The sequence below is a fragment of the Vidua macroura genome, chromosome 6 (genome assembly GCF_024509145.1).
Source record: "Vidua macroura isolate BioBank_ID:100142 chromosome 6, ASM2450914v1, whole genome shotgun sequence".
NCBI classification, from domain to species: Eukaryota; Metazoa; Chordata; class Aves; order Passeriformes; family Viduidae; genus Vidua; species Vidua macroura.
In genome coordinates, this window is record NC_071576.1 from 58253161 (window position 1) to 58271377 (window position 18217).

At 37.0% G+C, this 18217-nt stretch overlaps 1 protein-coding gene across 3 annotated transcripts in view; it reads right to left on the reverse strand.

Annotated features, from left to right (window-relative positions):
* The window catches only part of ZNF143 (zinc finger protein 143), a 38273-nt gene that overhangs the window by 10859 nt on the left and 9197 nt on the right, over window positions 1-18217 (reverse strand). For all 3 annotated transcript variants that reach the window (XM_053979277.1, XM_053979275.1, XM_053979276.1), the window contains 9 exons: window positions 15170-15300; window positions 14285-14377; window positions 13748-13831; window positions 13438-13518; window positions 12311-12507; window positions 8407-8481; window positions 4200-4319; window positions 3158-3233; window positions 1267-1392 (listed from right to left, as the gene is read on the reverse strand). In XM_053979277.1, coding sequence (XP_053835252.1) covers window positions 1267-1392; window positions 3158-3233; window positions 4200-4319; window positions 8407-8481; window positions 12311-12507; window positions 13438-13518; window positions 13748-13831; window positions 14285-14377; window positions 15170-15293 — 976 coding nt within the window. In that variant the 5' untranslated portion in view covers window positions 15294-15300. The remainder of the gene's footprint in view (window positions 1-1266; window positions 1393-3157; window positions 3234-4199; window positions 4320-8406; window positions 8482-12310; window positions 12508-13437; window positions 13519-13747; window positions 13832-14284; window positions 14378-15169; window positions 15301-18217) is intronic.

Here is an 18217-nt window from a genome sequence, read left to right on the forward strand (position 1 = left end):
CTAAAATGAGACACCTCTGGCTCCTGGTCTGCTGGGAGATTATGATTCTATTACTCATATTGTTCAGGTGGGTAGGTTACATAGGGCTGGCTCAAATATTTTGTCTCAACTGCTAAACAGAGATTAAATTACCACACACCTTCTGTGGCCATAACAAAGGAAAGAAAACAGTCCACAGATAAGAAACCTTTCAGTTCATAATCTGTACTTGATGCAGTGCATATCAACAGTCCTCTTCTAGAGCTATTGTAGAGCTATATGTGTTCACACTGATGTTTAAAAATCAAGACAGCACTAATCCCAACAGAATCTTATTGTGTATGGAAGTCCAAAAAAGCAGAAATATCTTATGGTAATCCTGAGATTTTACAATTTTTATTGCCTATATTTACACACCACCCCCCATATTATAAGTATTTTTAATTTGAAAAAAATCCAAACCCCTACTTCTTGTATTTTTTCTTCTTGACTCACAAAGATTCAGACAGTACAAGCTCACAAAGACTCAGACAGTTCAAGCAAAAGCTTGTCAGTGTTCTAGCAGAGACATAAATATATTTAATGGAATAGGTTAGTAAGTGATAGATTGTTCTTCCTACATTTAGGGGTTGTTTTTCTTGAAGACCACAAGCACAAAGGAGACATTGTGCAATCCTGTTTACACGTGTGTGCATCCACAGAGTTTTGCAGAGTGTAGCATGTGCTGTCTAGAATCTGTGGTTTGGCTTTCAATTTAATGTTTTTAGACAAAATGTAAGATTTTATTTTTTATGCCTTTGCAAGTTTTAGTAGCTCTTGGTTTTCTATGACACTTTTGTTTTCCTGCTGGAAGAAGAAATGGGAAATGAGGATAACAAGCTCAGAATATCAACATCATGAAGCTGGCATGCAAGTTATATTAAAGCACCAAAACTGAGGAACACTGAAGCCATTTCTAAAAGACAAGACAGATTATTGAGGAAAAGTTCCTTGTTCTGTTACAGCTGCAGATGAAACTGTAAAGGCAACAAGTGACTCAGTGACAATGTAAGTGAGGCACTGCTAAAGGTTAGTGCATTTGCAATAGCAGTGTGAATGCTTTAGCACTTTTTCCAAGAAAAGCATGCTGGATTTAATGCTTACCATGCTGAAATGCTGCTGAGCTCACTGGGCTTCAGAAAGAGAATATACACAGGCTGATTTTGTCAGTATAAAGTCACAGAATGAGGAAAGAGAAAAAACTAAAAATCCACCTAGGGAATTAACAAAAATGTGTGCTGCTGGTACCTGTGTGGGTCCGAATGTGCTTCTGCAGGTCTCCAGAAGTCTTGAAGGATTTGGTGCAGTTCTCCTCTGTGCACCGATAGGGCTTCTCCCCGGTGTGTGTGCGCACGTGGCTTTTTAACCCGTACCCTGGGAGCAGAGAGGATGTTAGCATGGCACCAGCACTAAATCAGGGTACTCATCAACCATCACCAGCAACAGCTGGGCTTGCTATCCCAGCCAGGAATGTTGAGGAGTAAAATTTACTCTTTCATTCTTTTAAAATTATTTTATTTATTTCCATAATTCTTCTCCTTCCCTTCAGAAGGATAAACTGCAATTATGTGGACAAATATTTTTTCTGCCTTCTGAAGAAGCCATATGCTGTGCATTCCATCTAGTTTTTACCTCTTGCCACTACTGTCATCAAATGGCATTTAATTATTTCTCATAGGAAAAGCAATAATGACAAACAAAGTCAGCAGTTAAATCACATATACAGGTGCTAACCAAGAGCAGTCCTAGACACTCATTCTCTTTAAGATTACTTTTAGGAACTCGTCATCATCAAAAACTCTACCAGTCTAAAGTGAACTTTGGATCAGGCCCTCTATAAATTATTTTGCAATGAGCATTTACCCAAGATTTTCCTTTCATCACTTCCATGAAAAGATAATGACTAAAGAAGCCTGAAACAGCCACTGTAGCAAATGAACCTGAATTTCACTTGTATCCACAAGTGATGTATAAATGTGTACAAAATAAAGTCTGTAAGAAAATGACATCTGCTTCAATTTCAGTGAGTTCTCCCCAAAACAGCTGAAATTCCTGTTCTTGATGTTTTCAAAGCATGAAGCATGTTAACCAAGCTGAGCATTAATCCATGTTTAGATCTAAAATAAACTCAATTTCATGACCCCACCCAGGACAGTTCTTAACATTTAAGCCAAAGAGTACTCAGTACTTAAAGTGAACCTTGTCCAAGGCAAGGACTGTTGAACCACAATAGTAAAATGGCTCTGATCAAAAAAACAGCATTTATAAACAAACAGCTGTTTATAGCCATACATCAGTGTGTTGCAAAGGAAGAGAGTAATTACACAGTTTTGAAATCCCTTTACAAACACTATGCAATTAAACTTAGGTGCAGTCCTTTAAAAGTGTGGTTGTTTCCCTTTTGACTTTTTGCAACACTATTTATTTTGCTTGTTTCTATTCAAAGCAATTGTAGCAAATGTATTAGATCAGATGAAGTTATTTCAAAAATACCTTATTTAAAGAAAGCAGAGCCTAACTTCTCTAAGCATGATACTAATTTACATTTCAAGTAAAAGAATAAAATTTGAAACAAGTTTTGCTCTTCCACTTTCTTCCATGTTTCATTCCCCATAATTGTATTTTGCACAATCAAATTCAATCTCAGGGAGAACATAATTTATGAGCACAGTAATCTGAACAAATGGAGAGTTCACTTCATGACAGATGTCACTCTGATACAAATTCAATAAAGAACACTTAAACCAGCATCTTCTATCAAAGTTCCTTTCAAATTTAGACCTGAAGATCAGGAATCTGCCCCTAGCCTACAGTTCAGCTTTCTATTATCACATCATTTAACTTTTGCTATTAGTTTAATGGTAAGAAAGGCCTATTTTTTAATAGAAAGGATAAAAGAAATGCCTATTTAGTTTGACTGTAGATGACAGATGAAGAGAGAAGTGGTGAGTGCTTCACCTCCTTCCCCCTTCAGTAAGAGTTAAATCCTCTGTCCTTTCTATTGCTACACTAGCTGAAAAGGAGACTTTTTGCCCCACTCATCCCAACCAACTTAGCAGTTAAAAAAGGCAATATTAAAACTTACTTTATTCACAGACAAACACTAACAAGCAGGAGGAGCTAGTCTGCACAAGAGTACCTGTTGCAAAGGCTTTGCCACATCCAGGATGTTCACACTGGTATGGTCTGTCTCCTGTGTGAGACCTTTCATGCACCTGTTGACATCCAAACATTGACTTAATGAAATGCTGTATCTGGTTACTTCAGCACAGAAACAGTTCATTCTCAAAGCCAACATATTTTATTTATCTTACTAAGATTCACAGTGAAGTGTCTGTTTATATCAGTGATGAAAAAATAATGAAATACGGTAACAGCATTTTCCCTAAAACTGAAGATGTCTCTTTCCAAGAGTCTAACCTGATTCTGCCAGTCTGGCTCAAAACACTTCTGTAGTAAATACATGCAGAGTTGCCATCATGCACTACATTAAAGACAGGAGGTAAATATGCCTCAGAGCCCACTCTCTATCTGATTTTTGACTCCACTGAATGTTTCCAATGATGCTCTTATATTGCATAAAACCTCTACAGCAAGGACATCATTTTAGCAAGTAACTCAAAGCCAGCCACTCACTGACTCCTGTGGTCAGAGACAAAGCAGCACTGTATCAGCAAGGGATTGTTCCAGCCTCAGCTGGAATGTGAGCAGCCCTATACCATTTACCATTTCAGTAATTCCTTTACTTAATTTACAAAAAGGAAGAGAATTAATTAGTTGCCATCTGTGAAGAAAAGATGTGCCCAATTTTCACTTTGAATATTAGTTTTGAAGAGTCTTGCTTTGTACTATGATGGTGAAATAGTTCAAAATCTGGAATTTTTGCATGATCATGCATACATGTAAAATTGATAAAGCAAATGCAGGATTCCAGAATTTCTGTGACACTGCTGGTGGGAACAACCTCACCCTGCTGAAAATATAGCAGCTGAACATGATCCCAGAACACTAAGTAAACTCAGCTGAGCACCACCAATTACTGTAAAATCAATCCAATAAACATCTGACAAAACAGCCCCATTGCAACTGGCTCCCTCTCAATTTCTATTACTTTTAACCACATAATCTTTCCAAAGAGATCATATCTACAAAATAGCAATGCACATTTTACATCTCATCACCTTAAGATGATGAGCTGTTGTGTACAGTTTTCCACAGCCATCGTAATCACAGCGAAAGGCTTTCTCTCCAGTCTGTTGAGATTTTGCAGTCACTCTTGTTCCATGTCCTTGCAAGACAATCTTAAGTGAAAGAGAAAAAGAATTTTAAAAACCCCAACCACATACTAAAAAAACCAAAATGGATCAGAGAAGTTACACACTTTATTTTCCTATCAAGCCAGAGCTGATTCTGACAGGTTTATTTTGTTTCTCTTTGCTTTGCTATGCAATGTATTTCTGAGTCCTCAATAAATAAACTAAAAATAAATAACTGAAAATCATGATGGAAACTGTAAAATATATTTACTTGTACCTAGCAAATTTAAAAACTTGTAGTAATTAGTCAAATAACAAAGACAAATGTTTTATAATCACAGTGGTAAAATGACCAAATTAGTAGACAGACAAGTCTCAGATTATATCTGAGGTGCTAGATCTGTTCCTAAGGGAAATTAGTTATAAATCAGACCACCTTCAAATATAAGTTCATGGAAAGGCCAAACATTAATTAAATATCCTGAGAATGAGCATTTTTTTTAATTGAGGAAAGCATTTTGTACTTTGTCTGCCATGCAGGTATTTTGATCAAGCTAATTGGAGCATTGTGAGTTAGGTTCTATTCTCCCTTGTGGCGTGACAACAGGAAAATAAACAGCACAGCTTGAGGAGGCACCTGAAACCCCTTGTACAGGCTCCTTCATACACTGACATGCAAGAAACATTCATACAGACAGAACACAGAGGCAGCAGCCCAAACATCAGCACTTCCATACAATTCTGTGCAAAGCAATTGAGACTGTTTTATACCATGTGTCCTTTCAAATCACCTCCCTTTTGTTACAGATCCCATTCTATTCCAAACTGTCAAAAGAACATTTCACAGGATGGATGAGGGGACAATACTCTCAGCATAAAATAGTGTCAGCTGCAGCAGGTTGCTCACAGCCATATCTAAATGGGTTCTGAATATCTCTAAGGATGGAGACTCCTGAAGTCTGCTCCCAATGTTCACATTCCCAACTAATTCTTTTGGCAACTGAGGCTCTGCAAAGTGGCTCACTTTGCTCAGTAACCTGCTCAGATTGCCTGTTGCCATCCCTGAACTCCAGAATGTTCCTCATGTGCCCTGTTGTGATGCCCTTCTGCAGATACCAAGGATGTTAAAATTCCCCATGAGGATGTGGGCCTGTGAGCACAAGGCTTGCTCCTGTTGTCTGAAGAAGGCTTCATCTTCTTCCTCATCATGACCTGGTGGCACAGTCACCACCTCAGCACCCACACTGGTCTGAGCCATCTCCCATCCCAAAGCCCTGTGCAGTCCTGCTGTTCCCACTGGGAGGGCAGCTCCCACTGCCCTCCTTCCCCACCTGGCCCTTTTGAAGAGCCTGGATCCATCAGCACAGCACTTCCCTCCCACCACAGCTCCCTACACCAGGGAGACTGCAGCCCTGCAACAGCAGAACTTTGTTTCTTCTTCAGGAGAAATCACAAATTTGACTGCTAACACCTTTCCTACAGATTCTTTGAGAGGATGGAATAACCCATTACCTTCAGAATACTTGTAAGACTAAAGAAACAAAGTTCAATACAAATTTTTTAATTGGCTGAAATGTTCAACTCCATTACTTCAGAAAATCTTCTCTGGAACCACAGAGAAAAACGACCTCCTGGATCAAGAAACTGTTACTGATACTGTTGTTTAACCTATGACATTATGAATCACAGAAATCACTTCAGTACATTAAGGATCATGAAGAATACACTTGGTTGAGTACCTGCACTGAAGCACTAATTATTTTTTTTTCTATCTATTTCTATCAGTAACCTACTACTATTTCTTTGTTGTTCCAGCATATAAAAATATTAATATAAAAATATTTATATAAAAATATGTGTATACTTGCTAAGTTCTGCCATAAAGCTCAAGTATGCCAAAGCTGAAAAGCAAATGAAAACAATTCTGTAATGTGCTGATATCTGCAAGGAAATAACCAGCCATAATCCTACCAATATTAAGATGGATACAAAAACTGGGGAGGAAGCACCTTTCTAACAATGTGGAACTTACTGAGAGGAACTGTGTACTTCAAATACTTTTAAGCAGAATGAATAAATAAATAGAATTTAAACCTCCCTATTTTTTTAAGAGATTACAAATGCATCCTGATCTCAGAGAGGTAACACAGGAGAAAAACAAAGATCTTGGATCAGATTTTTCTACTGCACACATAAAAGCAGAATCATATAACCAGTGTGTATTATGAACAGATGGGTAGACAGGTTTGAAAGGAAATAGTGAGATATCCATTTGGGCACACAGAGTCTTTTGTTTTCCCATGTAGAAATCACAAAGAGGTTTTATGCTTTTTTTCTTTACTGAAACACCTAACTAACCACATGCAAGTCTGAGTGACTGCTTAGCAGTGTGACATCTGTTCTGTTCTATTCCCTGTGGACTTAAAAAGTTTATAAATATACACCTATTTAATTCTACATCTAAATATAAGACTATATTATATATTAATACATATGAATACAGAATGAGTTACAAGTAGATATCTGCTTAAATCAAGATATAAGAATGATTTCTGTTTTCATACAAACTGATAGCTGTTGGCCCCTTCAACTGAAGGCCAACTGTAGTCACCTTATAAGGGTCAGAATTTGAGACTAAGCCTCACAACCTTTTTGAAATATCAGATTTTGTTTTGTTTGGAACATGCAGTGCTCTACAAGATTGGCACATTTCCATACTGCACATATGTTACCATATATGTATAAGATAAAACCATGTCCACATTCAGTTTGCTTTGGGCCTGAGGCCAAAATCAATATTTAGGTGGATACTGATTACAGGTAATTTTGCTTAATAGGTTCTTACTTCAGGTAAAACCAACAAAGATTTTATCTTACTCTTCCTTGAATTTTGCCTTTCATTGGAGTTGTATCCTTATTCCAACCTACAAGTGCAAACCCTCTGAATTTCTTAATTTCATTTTCTGGAACATGGTCCAATACAGTAAATAATGCAAGTATTAGTTAATTCTCTCCTTCCACAGTCATGCCACACAGGCAAAAGTAAAGTGTCTGCAGCTTTAAACATTGTGGGATCTAAAAAAGATTAAAAATAGAAAATTTGAGCTAACTATGAGAGGTGAGTCTATAATTTTCCTTTCACAGATGATGTATTTTGATCTTGGAAGAAGACATTTTTCCTCCTAGTCTACTTCATTATTTCTTAAATTAAGCAAAAAGGAGAAAAGGTTTGCCCAGAGAAGCCCCATTCTCAATGCAATGACTTCCATTTTTGATTTTGTCACCTGAACATGTGAGCATATAGAGGTTTTAGTATTATCTTAGGGTTAAGCCCAGAATACATTTTTCTTTGTCTTTTCCTTTAATAAAATACATTATAATGCCAAATACCATTCTCCTTACATAATTTTATGGATCCTAGGGAAAAAAAGCTTGAGGCTTAGTAAGTTGCACCTGTATTTTCCATTACCCTTTGAACTTTTACATTAATCTTTTAACATTTAAAGGTTTTACATTTCTGTGTACTAACAATATGGATCCAGAAGAAGAAATTGAAGTATTTTTCTGTTCTTTAAGAATTCTATAGGAACAACACCCTTAACTACTAATTCCTTATAAAACCTGCTGTAAAGGTCAGCGACCCTAACAGGGCAAGTGGAATCAAAATAAATCATTAAAGAGAGAACAGTTCCACCCCTGTGGCTGGAATGGTCTCTCCTAAAAGAAATTTAGTAACTTAGACAGCATTTTTCTGCTTTAAATACTGTCAAAAGTCAGCTCCTTCTCTGTAAAGAACTTCTGAAATACACTATTATTGAATAAATACACTCTTATTGAAGAAATACTCAGGTGAGCTTGAAAAATCTTCGAAAGCCAACATAATTTTTAATTACCCTGTAACAGAAAAACCCCCTAGACAATAGTAAGTATTAGAAGATCTTTTACAACTCTTGTGACATGATCTTGTGCAGAGTGAGATAGTATAATCTATCTGTATAGTTTGAAATCTACAGTTTCTGAAGGGTAGAAGCAAACCACAGTTCATGGCTACAGAACTCCCTATCATGCACTTTGCTGGGCAGAAAAGACAAAATAAATAAATATATTTAATTATTTTGTATTAAGCACATACCTGCATTTTTTTATCTTGTTCATTTTCACCTATAATTCCTGTGCTACTAACACCGTCATTTCCATCAATAGATACCTGAAAAACAAAGTTGAAATGGGAAAAACATTTACATCAGTTACTTTTATTCATCTGAGAAACAGAGGGTTACAGACAGCTCCTGGGGTTTATTATTTCATAGCTCTCTAGCTCCCTCTTGGAACATGATTATCCCATAGTACATGAACTTACATAAAAATCAACACTTGCAACACCTGCATTACAGAACAGGCCAAGTGAACATAGCAAAGTTGTTTTATAACAAGCTAGGGAAGACTGCAAGAACTAAGGATGTTAAATTGATAGACTGAAATAAGCATTACAATAAATCAATACATTTAAAAATACTGAGTTCGGAAAAAAAACCCCAAACATTTACTTATTTTATAATAAAGATACCTCTCTCACTCCTTGTTAAGCAGAATGTACTTGTTTCAAACAGCACAACTGCTTTTTGAATCAAAATACCTAAGACAATGTGTTACATCTCAATTTGAACACATCAAATTACAACTAACAAGGACTTGGGTATTGCTACATACGTTTGTTTCTAAAGACAGTCTCCAGGAGGAGAAAGGTATTGCTGTTTCCAAGGAGCTCATAAAAATATTTGAAAGACTGGTAGATGCTAATGTGAAATTTTTATTTAAATAAAAATGTAATTACCCAGTTTAAAAATCCACCCCAAACTCTCTCATAAGCAGCAGCTCAAAGAACAGCATGTTACTGGTCACTACATAAAAAATTAAATGTACTTTGCATAGTTTCCCATTCCTAAATTGTCTCTGTATTAACCACAGGCATTCACAATACTCTCTGCATCCATTATATTCAAGGCTGAGCCTGATGCACCTAAGCCTAGTCTAAGTGATTTTATTGTTCTCTAAAACAGTTTGGCAGGAACCCTCCCTCCCAAGAGCCACAGCAGACTCCTGGGATCACTGGTGGTTGTGTGAAGCACCTTGCCCAAAGCACCAGCCCCCAGCAGTTTGCTTGGAGACTGGCATGAACTCATCCCACAAAACGTTTTCACACTCTCTCTCTAAATTAGACAATTTACTTTTGGGAACTTTGAGCTAAAACAGTAATAAGGAAAGTGCCCAAGCAGAGGCAAATTTACATTACAAAAAGATTGAAAAGAGTGTCAGAAAGCAGGTCATTTTGGGGTATTTTTTTCAAAGGGAAACAATAGCTATTTTGGGACCTTCTCCCTCAGAATTTTTAAAGGAAAGTGGCAGAACCTGCACAGAAAGGAGACTTGAATTACTTCATCCTGAACATCTTGTTGTTGCTAGAGAGAAGAACTGCTGACATGAAATTAGAACTTGATCACCTATTGGAAACAAACGATCCCAACAGAAGGTGTGTGCATGTGTTGAGGCATGCACAAATCCCAGTCACTGTGCTTTGCCAGCAGCTGTGATGGCACAGGAAAGCAGCTTATGGAAGGAAAGTATGTGGTGTAACCTCTTCACCATTTCATCCCCTATGCTCACTTCACTGAGAGCAATGACCTTTTCTCCTTGCCTGCTTTGGGAGGATGGTAGCATTGACTCAGCCCAAAATTAGAGGACTCAAGTTAAGTCTGCATGTGCTTTGCATGTTGTGGAAAGTGGTACTTTCCTGCCTCAAGGAGAAGTGAGGGATAATGAAAAATGTACATGTTTCACCACTTCCAGTGAGCTTCTGGGTAGTCTGCTTGGACCTCTTTGTATGAACTCTCTTATATTCTACCCTGATCTTGGGCACACCACTGATCTTTCTGTTTCTGCCTGTTGCATAGGACGGGGAAACAAAGAAGAACCACCACTCTCCAAACTCACCTTTTTTTTTTTTTGCCCTTTAAGTTTTGCAAAGAAAGCCTTAAAAGAACCAAACAAAAAAAGATACCCAACTTTAAACTTCTCTTTTGCAGTATTGTAAGAATTCTGGAAGGATTTCAGGGCAGATCTTTGAGCTTCTCCTAAAATACTCTCCTTTATGCTAGAGAAAGATTTAGTCTGCCTTCAAATAAAAACGCAAGAACACCTACTTTGAGTCAAATTAAAGGCCATACAACTGCACCATTTCATTTCCAACAGCAGCCAGTAGCAGATGCTGGAGAGCAGCAAACAAACAGGCCAAGCATGTAGTGATGATGCATTCCCCATAATATTCTGCCAACCTCCAAGCAATTTGTGGTTTATGAACTTCCTGAACCAGAAGTCACGTGTTTCTACCTAATAGCCATGGACACATTTTTCTTCTATGAATTGATCTAATTACTCCTTGAATCCAAGGACACATTAGTGTCCACAATATCCTACAAGCAGTGCTTAACTTTGAGCTGTTTGAAAAAGCATCTTCATTCTTCTTGAACTCATCACATGTGAGTTTCACCTGATGTTTCCCAGTTCTGAAACTGGTGCAGCCAATGACAAGGCACTACTCTTATTTGGGCTACTTAAAATTTTATAAAATCCTTTAATATACTTACCATGTGTATTTAATTTCTTCCTGTACCTTTCTCAGGGTGTCTGAAACCTCAGCTATGAAAAGGGTACCTTGCCTCACTATGAAGCGTGCATGGACATGGAGAAGAATCACAAAGGCACATTCCTTCTTTTAAGAGAGATCCAGGGTTCTGACCATTGAGCTGATATTTGGTTTTGTACATAAACTAGGTGTAGTGCTTGGAAACACACTTCTACTGACTGTCCCCTAAAGGTTCCAGCAGTACCATTCAGAATAAGGTTCTGAGATGAAAGCTTAAAGAAAACAATTTTAGCTAAACAAACACACAAATGCACTACAGAAAACAAATTCACATTACAGAATTAAAAAACTGAGTTAAATACGATGAAAATGTAAACTTATTTACATTTCTTCTGTTTCTTCTTCACCTTCTCAAAACTGGAACTTATCAGAAATTATGATTAATATAGCTGCTGGTTAAGAAGGGCAAAGTTGTGATTGATTTAATCTAAATGAAATAGTACCTGTGGAATGTATAAAAGTGTGTGATTACAGCTCAACTAACACTGAACTACCTTTTATTTAATGTAATGTTAAAACACAGCATCACAACACAATCTGCCTGCCTGCCTTAGGATCTCTCAATTCTAACAGACAGAAGCATAATGGAAAGAATAGTGAATAAGCTATTTAATTATCCTGACTCGCCTCCCAAATTTTGACAACTCTTGGTGACATTAAGAGGACAGACTTTAAAATATATTCTGCTCTTTTTCCAGAGCAATACAAGCACTGATGGCAATTATCCAACAACTGGAACACTGCTTAACTACAGAGTCATGGAAATTGCATCACCCATTACCATACTTACATCATGCTTGCAGAAGTCCAGTAAAGTGAACAATATGAATTTTGTACATCCTACTGCATTTTTACTATTGAAAATATGGATCAAAGAAGTTTTTTTCTGAACTGTCTGATTGTCTTTTCTACACTTCATACCATGCCCTTGCTCAGTACACCAGGCCATACTCTTCCCATTCAGGAAAAAAAAAATCCAGCAATAGTGCCTGAACAAGAATAATTCAACTTTGTCCTTCTTTCCAAACAGTGTCCTTTCAAGAGATTCCTTTGCAATGCTATAGGATAGAGAAGATTATCATTTGGCTGTCTAATTGGCTTTCTAAATCCTACTCCAGTTCAGTTTCAATCTTTTCTCCTTTTTATGCAACATTATGCACCAGAGCTGCTCATGACAGTGAAGCACTGTCACGACAATTTGGTGTTCTCTCTTCTAGGAGTCTGAGACTCTCCCAGTTACAATTTCATTTCTTAAACAACAATTGGCTTGTTGTTTAATATGTTGTGCTGCACATTAAAACGTGATGGATAGAGAAAATGCCTTGCAGAGTACCTTGGCTGCATATTGCTCCAAAGCACTGATGGTGATAGGGTCGATGGCAGCATCTCCTGTGTGCAGTCCTGCCACTGTGCCATCAGCCTGGATGGCCAAAATGGTGTCTGACTGTGGCATCTGCACCGTGTGGTGGATGTAGGCAGTAGTTCCATCCTCCAGCTGCACAGCTTGCAGTGCACTCTGGTCATAACTGTCTGAGGAATGATATTGCAGAGTGTTAGGGTTCTGAAAGGAGCAGCAGTGTGTCACATGAGATACTACGGCTTCCAGGACGTGTCTCCTGAAGTCATAGACACATATGAAATACATGGGAAATATACCACTAGTACACAAGAAATATAAACACTTAAAATAATACTATGAATAACACAGGAATTTGTTTTCAAGACAACACTTCCTATAGTTTTATTTCTACACTTTCGAAAGTACAAAAAAATTTATATTGATCTAGCTTTATTTACAAAGGAAATCAGGAACACAAATATGCTTTCCATTTCAAATCAATTTATAATAAAATGAAAATAATATAGGAGATCTACTGACATCATTAGTTCAGATTTTAGAATTCCTAGATCTCAGATTTTAAGAAGAAAATCATGCAAATATGCAAAAGAAACACAAAATATAAAACTAATTTTAACAAAAAAATTACATTCTTTCCTCTTACTATTGCTGGTGGTAAAATGTAATTGTCACACTGGTTTAAACAGACTTAAAATATATACTTGATCATCTTTTCTAGAGAAGTGGTACTGTTTCCAAGACTAGGGTAATCATCTGCAGAAACAGAAGTTATCTGGAATAACTACATTTGCATTCTTGACTCTCAGCTGTCACATTTTCTGCCCTACCACCTAAAGGTATAAACTCACTTTAATGTGATCCTGGGCTAAATAAACAGTGAAATACATGGGGTTTGATTACATTTATAACTCTTATATGAGGCCCAAGTCAAGAACTGAAACAGTCTCATTTCAACAATTTTCAGATGTCAAAATTAAAGGCACAAGTAATTAACACTGGGAATCCCATTAAGATGATAGTTTTTAGACAGTATCCTATTAAATACTGCTGAAGTTCTGTTGGACACTGAGGTAACAAATCCCACTTGCCAGCAGAGTTACCTTTTGAGGTGTGATGAATAAATGCTGTGGTTCCATCTTCCAGCTGAACCGCCTGTCCATCTTCCAGACGCAGGCTCTCCCCTGCTCAGGAGGAACAATTACAGCACTTCAGCAAGAGTTCAAAGAATCCTTAGATGGAAAGATTAAACACCCACTAAATACCCAGGATTACAAAATACCCAAGATCTCTTCATGATTATTTCCATTAAAATAAGAAATCAAGCTATTATCATGACTGTTAATTACTTAATAACAATATTTATCAGTAATACATTATTTTATAACATGTCTCTTGTATTATTGCACTCACTGTTTTTAGGCATAGGTACATGTTGAACATAAGCAGCAGAACCATCTTCTAACTGAATCACTTGGCCATCCATTAATTTACCATCTGAAATATAGAGAATATTTTTAAGAATTCTAATTGTGTAACACATCACAGTTTTAATACACAGTTGACACTTTCTAGATTAACATATAAATAAAATAACAAGAAGTAGTGTTTGGTAAATAGAAGGCACAGTGTGACTGTACAGAGCTTTTAGAATTCTGGGATTAAAAACCCAGAAAAGGTCTGATGTCTTATCTGTTAGGCAGAATGTTGATATCTGGGTTTGAACCATAAAGATCTCTTCACTTTTGTTTGACTTATGTTCTGAATTTCATTTTTGCATCTTATTAGTAGCAAAACCAAAACATTTATTTTATAGTATTACCATAATTTCCCACTGGAATTGGAACTTCAGAAACATTGTACAGATTTTGCCTGACTTTACAATGCAAAGAGAGGGTTAGAAAGGGGAACACCACTTCAGCAGGCACCAGTTTGCAGTCGTCTGCGTACCTTTAGAATTGTGCTGTATGTAAGCAGTGGAGCCATCAGCCAGGGTAACTGCTTGCAAACTTACACCTTCCATGTTTTCCAAGTTGTCACCATCTAGCAGGGAAAAAAGTTCACCTTCACTATAACCAGCATGGAACCCTAGCAATCTCAGCTGAAAGACCTCCATAAATTATTCCATCCCCTCAAAGCACATGGCTTTGACAAGAGCAAGTAGTTCTTACTTGCTTTCTAGGCCTGGGACATGTACTAGAGTCATATATTCTAGATTTTGCTCTGTAAACATGACAGCTAAATGTTATTTTCCTTAAAGAAAAAAACAATACAGTGTCACTGAATAAATAACTACAAAGCTGAGGTTTTAGGAGAACTGTGAATTAAATCATCAGAGCCAACAGTGAAATAACAACACATACTTGTACTGAAAATTTTGTTTTGTACAAACTACTTGTCATTAATACACACAAAACTATTTAGATTAAAATGCAGATTTAGGAGAGAGTTTGTAACCATGTAAAATCATAACAAAGCTGTCAGGAAACACCAGCTTTAAGCCAATTTCAAGTCATTAATCTATTTTAAAACTCAACTTGCTTAATACATACTTAGATATCAACTGAATTTACTACTTTGTAAATTTTACTTTGTAAAACAATAAGACTATACAGAGAATAAAGTCTAATTTTATATTTCATATATTTTTGGCACATTTACACTTCTATTATCTTAATGAAAAAATAATTTTCATCCAGAATTAAATTAGTGAATTTAATCAGTCTCAGTTAACTGTTTTCTGTTGCACTTTTAATTCAGAATACACTACATGAATTTTAGCGTTTTATCTGAGTTTCAAAGAGAAAAGACATAATAATGTAAAGTTATTTTAACCTGAAGGGTCTCCTTGCACAGCTACAGCTTCTGTTAGACACAGAGTCACGTGCTGGGCCTCCATTCCTCCTCCAGAAAATTCCGTCATTCCCTGAGAGTCTCGATTTATCTGAGCTAATAACATTGTCTACCTAGAAAGAAAGTATTCAAAAACCAGAACATTGAAATACAGAACCAGTACTACATAACACCAGTTTAATGTGAGTTTTATACAGCTGCTACAAATATTTTATGTTATGTTTTATATAAAATAGATTGATTTATAAAATGATTGATTTATCAAGAAATATATTTTATATAAAAATATATATAAGAAATATATTTTATATAAAATGATTGATTTATCTAGAAAATACTTTGAAGGAATAAGAGTTATCTGAAATAGATAAGTATTTAACTTTATTTAACAATTAACTTAGATGTTAAGGATTTCAGGTAGCAGTTATTTATATAAAGTGCATCAACCACATTTAAATTTCAGTTAAATATAAGTGATTTAACCAATGTACAAAGACTAGTGGTGGTAATGACAGTACAGGTAATGAAACCTATTTGGCCCCAGAATTGAAATAAAGCTGACAATTCATCCATAGTCACCCAGGACAACAGCAGAGCTTTATCTGTATAACTCAAAGATCTCTCCAGTGGCAGTAAGAGGTTTAAAAACAATGACACACTGCAAAAGTCTAACTGAACAATTCAACTATTTCCCTAGATTTTCCAGAAAGGTTTCTGTTTAAACAAAAAAAAAACAACCAACCAAAACAAAACAATCTGTTCTTTAAAATAATGAAGTATCCCATGATAAAATTTGTTAATTAGACAAAAGGCCAGTGATCAGGGAGTGACTGCTGTGTCTCACAGAACCAGACAGAGCCTTCCCTTTGCATACTCACATTTTTACCCAGGCATGTTTTAATATGGGAGATCACATCACAGCTTTTAATCCTAGTGTGGTTCTATGACCTGCTGGTTTATAATTCAAGGCTGAGAAGAATAATCTAGTGGGTTTAATTTATTAATGAGTACCTTTAGAAATATGTTTAACTATTTTTGCCTCTACAGTCCAGAAATCTGTTCCTGAATAAGCAATTCATCAACAGTCTCAAAGACCATTGAGAAAACTGTACTTTACTCAAAACTAAGGAGAAGAAAATTAGACCATGCAGGTACTCCAGTGTGCCTACAGTATTTAGGGAAGTTTTAAGCCCTCCTGCCTTTTTCATATGTTACACTGAAAATCATACAAAACCCCTAAAATATTACTGATGATCAATGCATAATTCTGTAAGAAATATGCCTTCCAAGATTAATGTCCTTGTAATTTCTCTCTGGAACATTAAGGAAATTAAAAAATTGGCTTGCAATAAGGAATTTGAACCTTGAACAACTGGCATCAAAAAGATCTAATTAAGAGAGAAACCAAAATAAAATTTAAAATGGGTGTGGGGGGATTTTTTTGGGATCCAAGAGAAGATGGGTAATTCTTCCCAACACCCTTTTCAGGAAAAGAAGCTTTTACAGAAAATGAGGCCTCTAAAAGAGATGTAATACACATGAAAAGGAGAAGCCATCCAGACTAAATTGCATTTATATGGATGTCTCTGAAGAAAATGAAATAGGAAGATTTGTTTGGATACTATAATCTAAGAGACAAGGAATTGTATGAGGATATAGGAGATCCTGAGTTCAACCTCTTTCTCTGCCATGTCCATGACTGTGAGTTTGGAAAAGTAACTTCTTTTCCTACCACTCATTTATCATCCCCCATCTCAAAATAGGCAGAAAAATTTACTTAGGAAGCAGTTTGCTCACAAACCAAAAATCAGTCCTGATGTAGCCACAGAGTCAGCCTAAGCAGGCACAGAAGCAAAGAAGCCCAGCATTCATGTACTATGCAGCAAATAAGATTAGAAAACTGTTGCAGTTTTAAAAAACCCAATGAAACAAAATAAAACAAAACAAACCAAACCACCACCAACAAATCTAGCAACAAAAGGAGTTTTATCCAGCCCAGTTTGCAAAGGCTGCTTTTCTGGAGGTACTACCAGGTTGTAGCAAGTTAAATTAACTATTTCTGGTACTATATGCTAGTGGTACCCAGAGGCTGGCTGTTCTCTGACTGCTAACAGAGGTCTGTATTGGCAGCATTTTCCATGCACTCAGTTTTCAGGACATCTCATAGAAGCAGGCTGCAAAGCAGCTACACCAGTGCACACAGCAGAGAAGAAAGGCTTCACAACCACAGGTGTTCACTGGAACTAGAGAGTGAAACAATTCCAGCAGAGTCTACCTCAAAGGCCTTTCAGCTCGGGTCTACTCGAGCAGTATTCCCTTTCTTAGACAAAGAGTCTTTTGAGATCCCCAGCACCTTTAATACCATCTCCCTTCCTGCAGAACTCAAGGCTCTGCTCCCACCTTTGCGCAGCGGTGAGCGAGCCAGTCCGTGCAGACAGCTGCAGAGTTCTGAGAGTCTGAGCAGAACTAATGGCTTAAAGGGCGAGTAGCTACTTTGGAAGGCAAAGAAATCGAATGCCAGATACATTCAAGGGCTGCAGGAGCAATAGTATTTGTTTAAATTGTTTCACAGTGTTTGTTACTGTAGCATGGCTGTCAACTCACACACGGAAAACAGCTGAAGGGAACTGCTGCACACAGAACAATGGCTACAACTTTCCTCTGTTCAGAGGATCTGGACAACCATACAGCCTCACATAAGAACTCAGCAGCAATGCAGCCTGTTTCTCCCAATTCCAGCTCCCTTCAATGGTCACTTGAAACACATCCTTTTCTCAATCCTCAGCCCTTCCACTAAGTTCCTTATCCCCAGCTCCATCCCTTCTCCTTGTACAAATTTTCTTCCTCAGTCTTATTTATACCAGATTTTCAGGACATGCCTCTTCCCAGCTATAATCCCATCCTTCTTGTCAGAATAATATAAAATACTTCCATGCCCACACCAACTCCTTCTGCAACCAGTCTCCACGTCTTCTCTTGCTGCTGCTCTGTTTATGACCCCCTCACATCACTGTTTATCCCCTTCCTTCC